General features: G+C 42.1%; 1 protein-coding gene across 16 annotated transcripts in view; it reads left to right on the top strand.

Moving 5' to 3' along the window:
• Window positions 1–829: 829 nt before the first annotated feature.
• The window catches only part of RALGAPA2 (Ral GTPase activating protein catalytic subunit alpha 2), a gene marked incomplete at its 3' end in the record, with an annotated part of 326,498 nt that continues 311,576 nt past the window's right edge, over window positions 830–15,751 (top strand). For 15 of the 16 annotated variants that reach the window (XR_013992302.1, XR_013992303.1, XR_013992304.1 and 12 more), the window contains exon 1: window positions 830–1,063. Coding sequence is in view for 12 of the 16 variants with exons in the window: in XM_081034222.1 (XP_080890348.1) it covers window positions 958–1,063 (106 nt within the window). The remainder of the gene's footprint in view (window positions 1,064–15,751) is intronic. The other variant, XM_081034223.1, reaches the window with a different exon arrangement.

Below are 15,751 nucleotides of genomic sequence, written 5' to 3'. Positions count from 1 at the left end.
CTTGCACAATACAGAGATCGTGTACTTCCTGCAAAGCAAGAGCAAGATCATCAGGAGTCCTCTGAGGGACTCATACTCCAACTGAGTCTCAGGAAGCAACTTGGGTCTCAGGAAGCAAGGGACTCCTTACCCCGAGCTTATGCATGCCCTTCCCTCCTGCCAAAGCCATGCATTTAAGTGTGAAATTGGAGTTCCGACTTTGGTATGGTGAAAAGGGTTTCCACTTTCTCCCTGGCTCCTTGGTGTAAATGCAGAAGCTACACTTTAAAATGAGCTGCATTTTAAAAGCCTTGAAAGTTTTCTTCCTGAGATGTTTCTGTGGCTGATGTTGCACTAAAGGGTACTGCGGTGGGCACAGAGTAAATGTACCGGGGCCCTGGGCCTCCCCCGGCCAACCTCAGGAGGATAATGGTCAAGCGTTCGCGAACCTGGACAGGTGGTCGCAGTGCCTCGCCTCCTGCATAACTACATTTCCCAGGAAGACTTGCGGCCCACGGCCCGGTAGGAACGGGGGTGGGTGGGTGGGGACGTGATTAGAGCCGGCCCACAGACTTCCATTGTGCCAAAGACACGCCAGTCTGACTGAAGGGCTCTGTCGCGGTGCATCCCGGGACTTGTAGTACAGCACGTACGCGGGGCAAGCTTCTTTGTGATTGGCGGCGTCGGCTCAGCGCTCCAGGCGTTCCGCTGCGAGGGGTCGAAACCGCGCACACGTGCGCCGCGCCGGAGGGGCCGGCTGGTGCCTCCCGCGGGGCGGGGCCATCGGTTTCTGGTTGACGCCGCCTTCCTCCCCTCCCCTCGTGGTGCCGCGCCCGCCCCTCCTTCCTGTAGCCACCCCTGAAGCGGCCACAGCGGCGGCCGGGACGGGGGCGGTGAGTGGCCCGCGCGACACGCGCCGGCCCGACCCTATGCGGTAACTCGCGCGGCGCCGGCGGGGACTAGGCTTCCCGTGGCGGGATGTTCTCCCGAAGAAGCCACGGGGATGTGAAGAAGTCCACCCAGAAGGTGCTGGACCCCAAGAAGGACGTGCTGACCCGCCTGAAGCACCTGCGGGCGCTGCTGGGTGAGGCGCGCGCCGGGGCGCCGGAGCCGGGCGGTCGCTCGCTCGCGGGCCGCGTGGGCGTCGGGGCTGCGCTGCGCGAGGGCGCGCGCTGGGGTGGCGGCGGGGCTCCCGCGGCGGGCGGGCTGGCCCGCGGGCGGACGCACCCACAGCCTTGCCGGTGACCTGGGGGTGGGCGCAGCCACGGCGGTCCTCCTCCGGCGGTGCTGGCCCCGGGTGGCTGGCTGGTCCTCGCGCACACACGTTCAACTGTCATCCCCGCCGACGTTTGGAGCTTTGGGTTTTGAGTCCGAGACCCTCAGTGAACGGAGACCCCAAGCATCCCGGCGTAAACTGGATTGAAGGGTCTTCTCTTTCGCTCCCCGCCCCCCTTTAAATTTTATTGTTGCTTTTGAGCCCGAGTCCCCAAATAGACTGAGACTCCAAATGGTCCTAGGGTACTTTTAATTTAAGTCTAGTATCTTAACGATGCCCCTCCTTAAAATTCTGTCTTTCCTTTGGGGTCTGGCCGCTTCAGTTTCTTTGTGTCCTTGCGTGGAGCGCGGAGTGACTTTCCTGGATGCCGGAAGGCTGATTCTCTCACTGCCAGGGTGACAGCCATGGGTGTGTGCCCTCCGTTGGGGTGAGATTGTTGGGTGCAGGGTCTGCAGAGCCCCGGCGGCCTGCACTTGATCAGCGACGAAGCTCGCCCGCGGGTGTGAAGTGTCCCCAAGGCTCCCCGTCACCTGCTGCACGTGAAGCTGTCGCTGGTTTGCTAGGCTGTTTTGGTTTCTATTTTCTTACTTCCTTCGTCTTAACTTTTGTTTGGGGTGAAAACACTCTTGCTGTCTATACACAGACTTGTCTGTGTATCTGGGGGCCGAGACAAGGACACCTTATGTTTTATTTTAGATGCCACTTTTATTCCTAAATTAAGCAAAAATCACCTGATTTAGGGCACACCGTCTTAATATGTCTGTCCTTTGAGGAAATAGAGCACAAAAGAATTCATTTTATAGGTGAGAATTTTAGATAAAGATCTTGTTCATGAGATTTGAAGTTGCAAATTATTTCTGTTTATACCCTGTGAAGTACCTCTAAAGGGAACAGACACACACAGCCCCCCACATGCACAGCTGGTTTTGCCAAGTGAAGTTCTTTACATTCTCGGATTCCTTGAGATTACACTGTCTTGTTCAGTTTGCAATGAAATGTACATTAGTTACTGTTAGAGGGATTAGTTTTCAAGACCTTTGAAAGTAAAATGTGTTCTTGGTAAACTGAACTTTCTACTTCCTGTAGTAAAATGCCCCGCACAGGCCGGTTGCCACACACAGGTTGCGTTGTGCGGAGGTTTAGTAGTGACTGATTACACCTACTGCAGAGACACACTTGATAAAGGAGACCTGAGCAATATTTTAAAGCGTTTGATACTTTGGGACTTTTTCTGTGGTAGAGAATTTCAACTTTTGTTCTGTCCAAGTCTACAGGATTAAGTTGATTACGTTTTATAAAGGCAGAATCAATTAAACCTAGATCATTTTGGTTTCTTGGAGATACACAGTACATTGTTACCATTCTGAGAAAGCAGTTTTCAAGGCTGTGTAATTGTGGTTTCACTTTATGTGTGTCTTATTTTGAGGAACTTTCTTTTATCATTCATTGAGCTCATTATGACTTTAGTTGTGGAACATGGAGAGGTTTTTTTTGATATTTCCTTAGTGTATGTTGTTTTTTGTTGACACATTTGTTTGTGGAATGACCCAGTTTACTTTATTACTGTAATTTTTATACGTAGGGACTAGATTTTTGTAAATGTGAGGAATTCTAGTGATAATGTTTAACATAAACTTTTGCTTACAACTGTGGCTTAAAGACTTAAAAAAATAAATAGTACATTAATGCACTAGTTCCTGCCACATCTCTTACTCTGTTTGCTACTTTAAGAAAAAGTCTACTTTAAAAAAGGTCTTTTGATCTGAAAGATGGGAATTAACCAAGATTAAGAAAACTATTTGAAGGAAATGAATAGAAATTATTACCGTATTTTTATTTGTATATTTACTCATGTATGGTGATACTCTTGCTTTTCATATATTTTATATTCAAGTGATAATAAAGATAACATTCTTTTACATACAAAGATGATAGCGCTGGATTTGCAGCAAAGCTGCATGACTTTGGGCTAGTTACTTAGCATGTCTTTCAACATCAGTTTCTTTACTCTGTAAAATGGGTGTGGTAATGTCTGCCTTGTAAAGGTTATTTTGAGTATGATGTATAAACTATTCCAGCTTGAAGTAGGCATTTAACAATTTCTTCTCTCATTACTTGTCTTATATCACTAATAGGATAATACAAGCATTTTGATACGTGGTCCCCCCCTTTTTTATTTTGATATTTGTGATGGACTTGTTATCGCTTCATAAAAATTAGTCTGTATTTAAGACAACTGGCTGAGAAACACATACTTAGCTCTGAAACGTGTAGTATTTCTTATCATGGTAATGACTCCAATTAGAACTTCCTTAGCTACTTTGACCTTGCTGTATATTGTAGATTGGCCTGGTGTTATTAACTTTATTTTACAGAGGGGGAAACTGAGGCACAGACAAGCCTGATAAGGCGCCACACTATGTACTAAATGGTCTATATGTATTATGTTAGAGGAAAATCAAAGAGGTGTTATGTCGCCTGACTTTCAGTTCTCCCTGCCCTGTTGCAGTCATTATTGGGAAAATAAATGACTAAAAAAAAAAAAAAAACAAAAAAAAACCATACTGTGTATTATTGCTATCTTTCTCCAGCAAAGATTCCATGTCTAATTAAAAGTTGAGTGGCTACTGAGTTCCAAAACAGTGTATATAAATCTAGAACACTGGCCCTGAGGGCTTCCGCAGTGTCAGATAAGTGAGTTGGACTGGTGAGTCCTGGGGGGAGGAGAAGAGTAGGTTGGCCCCACCTGGAGAAGCTGAAGCAGGCTGGGGCCAGATCAGAAAGGTTTTGTTTGCCTGAATTAGAAGCTCAGATCTTATCCTGACGGTGAGAGGGCCTGCTTGGAGAATTCTCAGCAGGCTAAAAGATAAGATTTGAGAGCTTCCTCTTTGCAAGCAGGGCAGGGAAAAATGGATTGAGGCTGATGGGAGGGGTGGCACTGAACACAGGCAATGACAGAGCAGACAGATGTTGAGGGCCTGAAATAAGCTCCATGAATGGAGAGGAGGAGTTGGATTATAAAAGGCCAGTGCAGCAGGAGTGGTCTCTAACTGAATAATGGAGATGAGGTGTGCAGAAGCTAGGTGAGGAGTTGATGAACCTGAAGGAAAAGAGATTTGGGATCAGATGCCACAGTCAACTCAAATCAAGTGATACCGTGGTTTGGACCAAATATTTGTGACCAGAGAGGTCTTACAAAATCTCTTACAAATGCTCCAATATTGATAAAGCAGTATAGAAGGAAATTTGGTATATTTCCTTTTGTGCATCTGCTGCTTTAAGTTCACTTACGATTTTAAATGTTTCCTTTTAAACTTGTTTTATATTAGTATTTGCCTATGTTTTGTTCCTCTCATTTTTATTAACTACAAACATTTTTGAGGCTAGTATCATAATTTAGTTTACCATTTCTTGGATGGTTAAATTATTTTCCCACTCCCTCTCTTGTCCTCTCTTTCTCTTTCTCCATTATAAATAATACTGCCGTAAACATTTTAGGAAGCAAATTTTTCTATATTTTTGCATTATTTCCATATCATGGATTCCACTGAAATCAAATTGCTGGGTTTGAGCATGTTTAAGGCTTGAGTCACAGTGCGTTCCTGAGTGTTGCTCCCCCGGCCCTGCCAGCAGCAAGGATTGAAACTGCCACCTCCACTGTGGTCTGAGTAGCAATAACCACGTTTTTATAATGTGATAATTGGTGTGAGGTGTTTGGGAGAATGGACCAGAAGAGTTGGTAAGAGATCCTAGCTAATGACAGCGGAAGATGAGTTTGGGGTCATGTGTGTGGACTTTGAGAAAAAGGCAAGACACAAATGGAAATGTGAGGTTGTGGGACTAGGGGTCTGGAGCTTAATGAGAGGATAGAAAGCGATAATGTGGTTGTTAATTATCGTTATGATCTCATTGAATTTTCCCACAACCTATTTTGAAGGTAGTTGTTCCTACCTTCAGCCTATACAGGTGAGGAAATTAAGTCTCAGTGAGGTTAACCACTGTCTACCAGCTCCCAGCTGATCAGTGGCAGAGCTGGGACTCATGATTATAAAACCTATGTTGTACTTTTGCTAGTTATCTGACTCAAAAGCATATATATGTATGTATACACCAGAAAATATATGTACCCATCAGAATGAGTGTTAACATATAAACAAAAGTACAATAGATTTTGCATGTTTTACAAAAATATTACTTTGAGTTTTGCTGCTACTCTCTGCCTGTTCTGTTTTACCACATTCTTCTAGGAAGACTTGAAGCTATATTTGATTTGATCATGGCAGAAGATAAAAAGCTGTTATGTTTTTGTGTTCATTGGCCTCTTCATGCCCATGGCAGGCCTAGCATGTGGTAGAATATTTGCATGGACGTTAGTGCCACATGGACATTTTACAACTAGACCAAAGCTGGGAGGTGTAATTTCAGATCTTCAGGCAATCTTAATATGGTCTCTCTCAGTTGACCTTGTTTGAAGCTAAGTGATTTTGCCAGAATGTTCCCTTTGCTATTTTTTCACCAATTACTAACATTTATATCTATAACCTCTGGTATATAAAATGAACTTTGGACACATAGGTGTAACACAAACACACCATCCCTGCTTCTAAGGCTTAAGATTGTCTAGACTTCTGATGTGAGAAAAGTGAACCTAGAATAAAAGTCTATTTTAGCTCAGATGTGTTGTTTGAAATAACCGGGAAAGGTTGGCTTCTGAGAAGGGAGAAAAATTGGTAGATCCAGAATATTTTGATGTAAACTTTTATAATTTGCATTTTTATTGTTTGTAAGTGCTTTATTTATCAGCTGTTTACTGATCTTTGCTCTCCAAACTGAGTACCATAGATAAAACTAGAGAATTAGTTATTTAAAATATCAAGTTTACTTCAAAAATAGCAAATTGATTCAATTTAAAATTTAAAGGTGTTTTAAAAGGAAGGAATATAAGTTACTGTACTGTAAAATTGAAAATAATATATAAATGTAGTAAACAATTATCCTTGGATTTTTAAAAAAAAATTCAGTTTCACAAATGTGGCTCTCTCTTTCTCTCTGCTGGGTAGGGCTGTGTTTTCAGAGATTAAAAAAGCACAAGCCCAGGACTTACTGTTTGGTAGAAGAGACAGACAACTATATTTGCCACCAGTGTGCTAGTACCTCAGTGGAGTGGGATGAAACTATAGAGGTGGCTGCAAGGTACAGAGGAGGCGGGGCCGAAAGCCCTTCTGAGGAGGTCATCAGTGTGTCCTGAGGGAGGTTGGGTCTGAGGTGGGTTTGGAATAATGAATACATGAGATTCTCAGGTGGATGAGTTGGGGGTGAGGGGATTGCAGAGGAGCTTTTGCAAAGGTAATGGCGTGGCCACCATGGAGTTAAGTTTACAGTGGCTTTTATCCTGTGATGTGGGTAGATGTTGGGAATCTGGGGAAGAGTTTTAAGCAGAGAATGGAGGCAAATCTGATGTCTTCCCTTGTGATAGAGTCCCTGTATCCCTGAGATTTGAAGCAAAAGAGGCCAGGAGACCGAGGCTTCCATCCTTCTGGATTGCCAACCGTGAGGATGTAGTCTGGGCTGCAGATGTTCATCTTTCTCCTCATGTGGAGAGCACCTGCCTCAAATTGAATTCACACTCAGTGGGAGGCAGAGTGGAGAGATGGAAAGTGAGAAGGGCCCAGTGGACCCCGTGGGAGCTGAGGGGTTCAGTCATGCAGTGCCAGCTTTACCTCTGAGCTTTTCCGTTGCAGGAGCTGGTAACATCCTGTTTGTGTTATAATTGGCTTGAGTTGTATTTCTGGGTCTTGCAACAGAAACAGTACAGATTAATGTGCTAGGAAGAGAAAGGGAAATTCCAGATGGAGGATGGGTAGACGTGTGTGTGCGCACATGCAACTACACAAGCAAATATGATTTTTGTATTTTTTAAGACTGAAGAATTTGAGTTATTTATATTTAGGAAAAGGATTAATAAAAGCGCAAATGAATAAACAATAGAGAGAAAGGGGATAAAAATGGAGAAAGGTATGGTCTACAGGGGATCAAGAAGTGGGGCAGGAGATCAGGCTTGACCAGAGGGGCACTTCTTTCTCTAATGCCACCTGGAGGAGACAGGAATGGGGTGCTGGGCGCTGTGGTGTGGGGGGCTCTCGTGCAACGGCTTCTCTCGTCTCTGTGCAGGTAAGACGTAAAATGAATTGCTGAGCAAGTTTTCTCACTGGTGTAGTGAAGGGAACTGAGTATGTCTTGCTCCCTCTTCTGTGCCAAGTAGCTCCTTAAACTAAAGGAAGTAATTGTAATCTGTAAGACATTTTGTTGTTCTTTTGGGAAGTGATCTCATAAGTACATTTAACTTATGTATTAAATGCTTGGCCAGAAGGGGTAAATATATATAATGAGGACAGTTCAAAGCGGTGCAGATGTTGCCTGCCCTTCCACGTAGTGACTATGTGCCCCATAGTGATGTGAGGTGGGACGAGAGAATTTGCTGGGTCCTCAGTGGTCCTCTCTCCTTCATGCCTCTCACTATGGGAGCATCTCCCCTGCTGGGTGTGGTTTAAGTATTTAAGGGTAATTTTGATTTTCTCCATTTTTGCCTTAAATGTGGCTTAATCCACATAAGATGTAACTCTACTGCATTGATTTCTCATGTTCATATAGTACTTTATGTTTTTTAAAAATGTTTTCTCATGTTCTCATTTGCTCAAATTGCTGCCTTAAGCAACCAGTTCCTCAAGAATTTGCCTTCTAGATTCTTAGTGGAGTTTTGTTTCTGAGTTACTTTTGAATTCCCATTTCAGGGTTTTAACTTTTATTTTTAGAAAAGAGATGTTTCATAATCATTTTTGTATCTTCTGTATTGTTTTAGAGACTGAAAGCACATCTGGAAGATATTGAACACTATTAGTTGTAATCTTTAACATTAAATATGTACTTTGATTTCGCTATTGCAGTTGTGGTTTAGTTTAAAAAAATCCCTTTTGAAAAAGATAAGGAGCCCACTGATATTGTTTTGTGTTTGATTTTAATGGTGGTATATTCACTGACCCTCAAGCATGCTTTCACGGACACATATGTCCCAGTATTGCTTATTCCCAACTGTAGGAGCCATGAGAATGTGCCATTCACATCTCTTGCTGCGGTGAGGATGATGATGGCTCCAGCTGCTGCCCTCTGTCCACCACCACTTTTCAGCCAAAGCTGAGTTTCTTTGGGCTACTCCCAGCTAGTTACTGAGCAACCAGGAATGCGTACTAACGCGGCCCATTCCTGCGAGACCCAGATGGCTCTGAAGGGTGGCTTTGGCATGAGGACTCCACATTGGCCGACTAAGACCTTCTCAGACCTGTGCTGAAGTCTGAGACTACCTCCTCAGCCCTCCTTTCTTTCCGCTCCTTCAACAGGGGTCAGACATGCATTCCGATCTGGGTCTGAAGCCTCTCCCTTCCTTCTCAGGTCTTCCCCTTTATCCTTCACAGACAGTTCCAATAAATCTTTTGAATGTCTATTTCTATCTTGGTGTCTGCTTCTCAGAGAATCAAAACTAAATACATCATCTTTTTTCCCAGACGGTGTTCCCCATCTTGCCATCTAAAATTCCTCCAGGAGCCAGCACAAGCAGATTACATCTTCCACATAAGCTTTGTTTGTCCCTCTGCCCTGAAATGATCTTTCCTCAGAATTCCCATAACATTCTGTGCGTCTTATTTGGCATTTATAGCCTTTGGCTTTGTGTTTTTATTTATGTTTCTGCCTTATCTCCCCCACTAGATGATAAGCACATTGAGAACATGAACAGCTGCTGTTCATCTTGATTCCTCTTGGTAACATTCTTCCTTGTTTGTAATAATAATAATTAGCATTACAGTGATTTAATTATCACTTTCCAAATGCCAAGCACAGCCAGAAATACTTTTGCATGTATTAACCCATTCAATCCGCCCAAGTGGGATGGTAATATCATTATCCTCATTTTACAGATGAAACACACATAGGTTAAGAACCTTGTCCAAGGTTACGCGGCCAGCAAGTGACAGAATGAGGATTTGAACTCAGGAAGCTGGCTCCAGAGTCCCCGTTTTTATTCAGCACCACCCATGTGCCAGGCATTGTACATAGGCGTTGTGGGGACGCCAGAGCTTGCAGTCCAAGTCTGGAACAAATAATTATTAAAAAAAAAAAAACCAACCCCAAATGTGATTTCCAAATAGATGATTCTAACTCTGTGGGGGAGTAGCAGCCACCTGTGTGGATGTTTTGAAAAATTCCTAAAGCTTTCCTGCCCCAAAGATTGTTTTCACCAGCCAGAAGTTCCCATCGTTACAGTAATGATTAAGATCATGAATTAGATGTCCTAAAAGAGCCCTTTAACTTTGTCCCTTGTGTACACACACTTATTATCAGACCCACCCCTTGGATCCCAAGGAGAATAGCTGTAAGAAAGGACTATTTATTTCTCTGGACAGGAGGGAAAAGAGGTTGGAAAACTGTGACTGGGTGTGGGGAGAAGAGGCAGCAGGGTCAGAGAGCTGTTGGTAAGTAAGGACCGGCGTGGTGAGGCTTAGGCAAGTACCTCAGATATTTTCTCTGGGAAACAAAATTGGAAAGACACGATTGTAAAATTTTGAATTGACAAAAACCTAAAACTGTCACCATCCCTCCAAAAGTACTTGTTATAATTAGTGGTGAAAATTCTTTCAACGAAATCTTTGATAGTATTTTAAGGCTGCGTGGAAGAAAGAGGAACTGACGACATATGTTGTTTCTTTATGTTTAAACTTTTTAAAGGAATTGGTGTGTTTTATTTCGGTCTGGTCATATTTCTGGTGCAAACATTGCTGACCTCTTTATTCCATGATTTTATGTTTACATCTGATAAAATGAGGATGTGTTTGGGCCAGATAGGCTGAATGTAGGAGGGTTTTTGCTGAACTTCCGGAGTGGAAGTAAAGTGTCACTTAGTCTCTCTCTCTCTCTCTCTCTCTCTCCGTCTCTGTCTCTCTCTCTCTCTTTCTCTCTGCATCATATTGCAGATAATTATTTTTGAGAGAATGTTTCCATTTCACTATTTCTGCTCCTAAAATAAATACCACAAACAGACACATCACCTTTAACTCAAAAAGTAAATAACTGGAAAAATATTTGAAACTTACAGGAGAGGAAATAGTTATATCCTCAATATATGAACAGGAAAAATTATAATAAATAAATATTCAAAACATATACATACTTATATGTATATGTTACAAATTGTTGTAAGTCAAAACTTACAAATGAAGAAATGACGACTCAATATTTTAAATGTCACTCTTCACTAATAATCTAAGATACATAACTTTACGGATTAAAATATATTTACTTGGCAAAATTGCTTTTCCTCCCTTTTTTTCCTAATGATAGTACACAGTGTTAGGTCTCCAACACACCTTTCTTTGATAGGACTATAATTTGGTATGATCTTTTTGGAAAGTAATTTGTTGATATGTATCAATGGTATTAAAAGTTTACATATCGTTTGACGCAATTTCCTCTTCTAGGAAATTTTGATAGGTATACTTAAAAACTCTTGGGTTAAGAAATGCATTGCAGTATTGTGCGTATGTTTAAATTTTTTTTTTATTGAAGTGAATTTCACATAATCTAAAATTAACCATTTTAAAGTGAACAATTCAATGGCTTTTAGTACATTTACAGTGTTCTGCAACCACTAGTTCCAAAACATTTTCATTACCCCAACAGAAAATCCTGTAACCATTAAGCAGCCATTCCTTATTCCCTCCTCCCTCCAGCGCCTGGCAACCCTGTGTGTGTGTGTGTGTGTGTGTGTGTGTGTGTGTGTGTGTGTGTGTGTGTGTGTTTAACCAGCCTGGGCTTTTTTTTGTTCCACTAGAATGGTAGCATATGCTGAGTGTATTTGTACTAATCAGGACTCTTGGTTGAGGTAGCTCAAATTAACCCAAAAAGATGGAATTTAATGACACATGCAACTAGTGTAGGGGGACCATTTGACTTCAGATATAGCTGTTGACAGGGTATTAAGTGGTGTCTAGGACACTCACCCACTCTCATGTTCACTTTCTTTTTTCCCACCTCCCCAGCTTGCTGGAAAGTATTCCTCTGCACTCTGGGTTCTGTGTTTATTTTCTGTGCCTCTGTTTCATTCTCCAGCAGCTTCTGCCAGGTGCAAGAGAGATGGTCTCTGAAAGCTAGTGACCCTTGAGAAGAGTGTGCCCGTCCCCTGGGGCCTACCCCAGTTCCTGAGGCCATTCTGATTGATTGGACCTATTTGGGTCATGGGTCCATTCTTGTTCCAATCATTGGGTGAGGGAGATGAGGTACTTATTGGCCAGCCTTGGATCACTTATCCTGTTGCTGTAGACTGAATCTCATTCTGGCTCATATTTTTGAGAAAGTAGTTCTGGAAAGGCATTCTGGCACATTCCCACACAAAACAGCACTTCTTACATCTCTGCCTGTGCCCATGTACGAAAGGTGTGACAATTAAGTTCGCGAACTTGTTGAAATGATATTGCTAACCTTTTTTTAATAACTGAGGGATTATTCATTATGAATTTGTACCAGCTGGACAAATAGTTAACCAGGTTTACTGTTTGGAAGTGCTGAAAAGGCTGCATGGAAAAGACGAAAACGACCTGAACTTTCTGCCAATAATTCATGGCTCTTGCATCACGACAATGCACCAGCTCACACGGCACTGTCTGTGAGGGAGTTCTTTAGTCAGTAAACAAATAACTGTATTGGAACACCCTCCCTACTCACTGATCTGGCCCCCAGTGACTTCTTTGTTTACCCAAAGATAGTGGCCATTCCAGAAAAAGAGTTCCAAAACTGCTTTGAAGGGTGGACAAGGCACTGGTGTCGGTGCAGAGCTTCCCAAGGGGAGCACTTCGAAGGTGACCGTAGTGATATTCGGCAATGAGGTGTGTAGCACTTTTTCTAGGATGAGTTTGTGAACTTAATTGTCTAACCTCATGTATATTGTTTGAATTGTGAGTGTTCTTCAGAGTTGAAAAGTACAACAAGTTTGTAGAAACTTATGGCCTGGTGTCATGTCTACTGAGTTGTTCTTTTCTTTTTTATGGTAAATAGGCTTTAAAATATAATCTTTTTCTGAAGTACTCTGGCAGCTTTTGTTTTTCCAAAATGAAAAAATAGCTTTATAGTTTTTTCTGGTTATACAATTTTATATACTCATTATAAACATCTGAATAATACGAATAAGCAAAAAATAATTTCTGTATGAAAAAGATCTTGAAATTCTGTAATCTTCTGATAAGCACTGTTAAAATTGGGTAAATATGCTTTCTGTGCTTGCTTTTGTTCATGTGCACTGTCTTCTCTCCTCTCTCTCAGCGTGCCTGCTCCCTCTCTGTCTTGAAAACGCACACACATAAAGTTTTACGTGAATAGTCATTATGTATAGTCTAACTATATGTTTGACTTAACATGCCTTGGACATTTTCCACATCACTACTGTGTTTCCCCGAAAATAAGACCTAGCCGGACAATCAGCTCTAATGCGTCTTTTGGAACAAAAATTAATATAAGACCCGATCTTATTTTACTATAAGACTGTGTATAATATAATATAATATAATACCAGGTGTTATATTAATTTTTATCTTCCAAAAGATGCATTAGAGCTGATTGTCTGGCTAGGTCTTATTTTCGGGGAAACATGGTAATTGAAGACTTACATAATACTTAAGTGGCCGTATCATGTTACATTGGACTCAGTGATAAATTATCCACCACCATTCTTTAGGTTGTGAGTTTCAGGCCTTCCCATGCCTTCAGCAGATTGTGGCCTGGAAGTGAGAAGATTGGCTGCCCAGCAACCAGAAGGGCCTTTGGTTTCTTGTGTAAGGGATATAGCAGCTGTGACGGTGTTTGTGACTGCCGACAGAGCAGGGAGTGTGTGATGATTTTCTGGAGGTAAAGAGAGCCCTTTGCGGAAGACCATTTCAGTCTTTGTTGAGTTAATTTCACACGAAGGCCACCCTTTTAAGCTGTCCAGGAGGAAGGTCATTCCACTTCCAAGCTGGCTCTGGTGTCCTAAATAAACCAACTTCTGGGTTCTCTTTTGGATTTTGTATATATTTAGTTCTGTGACTTCTACCAGATCTTGCTTAGGTACTTAAAAAACATATTTCTGGGTATGCCTCCCTGTACCTCCTTTACCACTTCCATTAATGTTAGACTCAATTAAGTGAGCAGTGTGGGAGCTTGCCTGCGAGTCCTGGTAGTAGCCTAACCTCTCTGATCCTCCCCTGGTGATAAGGACTGTATCTGCTTACTAGGACTGGGAGGTTTGCTTGAGTTAATATACACAAAGCTCTTTTGTAAGCCATTATAATTATTAATAATAATTATTGGAAATAAGTAAGATGGCTCTCTTTACCCTATCACCACTTTTCTGCTTCCTTAGTTGTTGGAAATGGAGGTTTAGAGGTCACCATTTAGCTCCTGCTTTGCTCATTTTATTTGTATCTCTGATTCTTTTCCTAGTGAGTGGTTTAGACCACAGATAATATAGGCTAGCCCCAATTCAGATGAAGAAAAGTAGAAGAAATTGTGCATTGACTTAAAAGGCAGATGAAACTTGATTCCCACAAAAGGAATGAACATATTAAAATGTACATAAAACACATTTGAGTTGAACATTATATTTCATTGGTGTATATATATTGTGTTTTGTTATGTTGGTACTTGATATCTCTGTTAGAAACAAAGTTTCAAGAATCCTGCATTTGAGAAATATGTGTCAAAATGTTTAAAATAGGGCATCCAGATGGCTCAGTTCTTAGAGCTGGAGTTCTGAGCAACAGTGTTGCCAGCTCGATTCCCACATGGGCCTCTGAGCTGCACCCTCCTCAACTGGCAACTTGATAAAAGACAACAACTTGAGCTGAGCTGCTTGAGCTGAGCTGCGAGGCGGCTGATGGCTCAGTTGGTTAGAGCGTGTGCTCTTTAACAACAGGGTTACCGGTTCCACTCCAGCATGGGATGGTGGGCTGCGCCCCCTGCAAATAGATTGAAAATGTCGACTGGACTTGGAGCTGAGCTGCGCCCTCCACAACTAGATTGAAGGACAATGACTTGGAGCTGATGTGTCCTGGGAAAAACACACTGTTCCCCTTCCCCAATTAAGAAAAAAATGTTTAAAATAAAAATAGCTGTACTTTTTAAAACTCTAGCACTAGATGTTTGGAATATATAAGGAATTACTTTTACACATGGACTATCAGTCCTAGATAACAAAGTGTTAACATCTTTCTGACTTCTAAGAATTTTACTTTCTACATCTAGTTTACCTCATAGGTATAGGAAATAAAAATAATGCATCTTAGGAAATGAAGTAGGATGAATATAACTTTTACAGCCTTTTCAGTTATACTAGTATTTGTTTCTTGTTCTGTCAGATTTTATTTCAGTATCTACGGGGATGTTCTTGGTTGCAGGTAATAGAAAACCCAGATATAAATGTAAATGATAACAAATGTTTTCTCCTATAAAAAGCAGTCTTGAGGCAAGGTCGCCCCGGAGTCAGCTAATCCAGTGGTTTAGTGACCTCAACGGTCCAGACTCTGCCTCCCTGCTTTGCCGTCCTCAGTGCCCTCCAGGTGGCAAGTTGCCCTCAGGCTGGCAACATGACTGTAGCCATTGTAAGCATTGCACCCAGATAGAACAATGTCCAAGGCAGGGAAAAAGAAGTTACTTCTTTGTGTCCCTTTAAGAACAATTTATTTTTTCCAGATATCTCCATCAGAATTCTTCCCATTTCTTATTGACCAGTGTTGGCTCACAAGCTTGAGCCCAAACACTTCACAGGTAAGGACCATGTTGCTGCCATGAAACAGTGGTTCAGCGGCATCAGGTTTCATCCTCTGGAGCTGGGGACAAGCCAGCCTCCCCAAAGGGCCTGGCTTTGTGGGGAGGATGATCCCTGACCAAGGAAGAGGGAAGATCTGTTGTGGGAGTCGGTGAGGTGAGGGGCCTGGAGGGAAAGCAGTGTCTGCTCCAGGCCACTCTCGCTTTTTAGTTAAATGCTATAGAGAACACCTATGGAAATACATGGTTAATTGTGGTGACAATTTGGACATATGTGTATTTTTAGGGGAAAACCAAAAAAAAAAAAAAAAAAATTAAAGCACTATAAGTGGTATGTACATGGTTGTAATGTAAGAAACAAAACGATCAGTGAAGCTAAAAGATAAGTTCGTTTCATTTCCTGCAAACGAGAATATGTAGTTTAGGCTCCAACATGTTTCCCAAAGTATTCCAAAGTGTTCTAGTTTTCTTTTACTTCTGTTGGGACAAACTAATGGTGCTTGGGTATAGAGGTACATGTGTGTCAGACATTGGCCCTAGAGAGGACTGAAAATTGAATTAACAGTGTGGAGCTCCTTTGAAAGGTGGGTGGGACAAAAGCCTGATTGTCCAGGGTACTTGGGTGGGTAGGTGAATTGAAAGTGTTGGTTTAAT

Source organism: Rhinolophus hipposideros (genome assembly GCF_964194185.1).
Source record: "Rhinolophus hipposideros genome assembly, chromosome: 22".
NCBI classification, from domain to species: domain Eukaryota; kingdom Metazoa; phylum Chordata; class Mammalia; order Chiroptera; family Rhinolophidae; genus Rhinolophus; species Rhinolophus hipposideros.
This window is presented reverse-complemented; position numbering and strand designations above follow the sequence as displayed.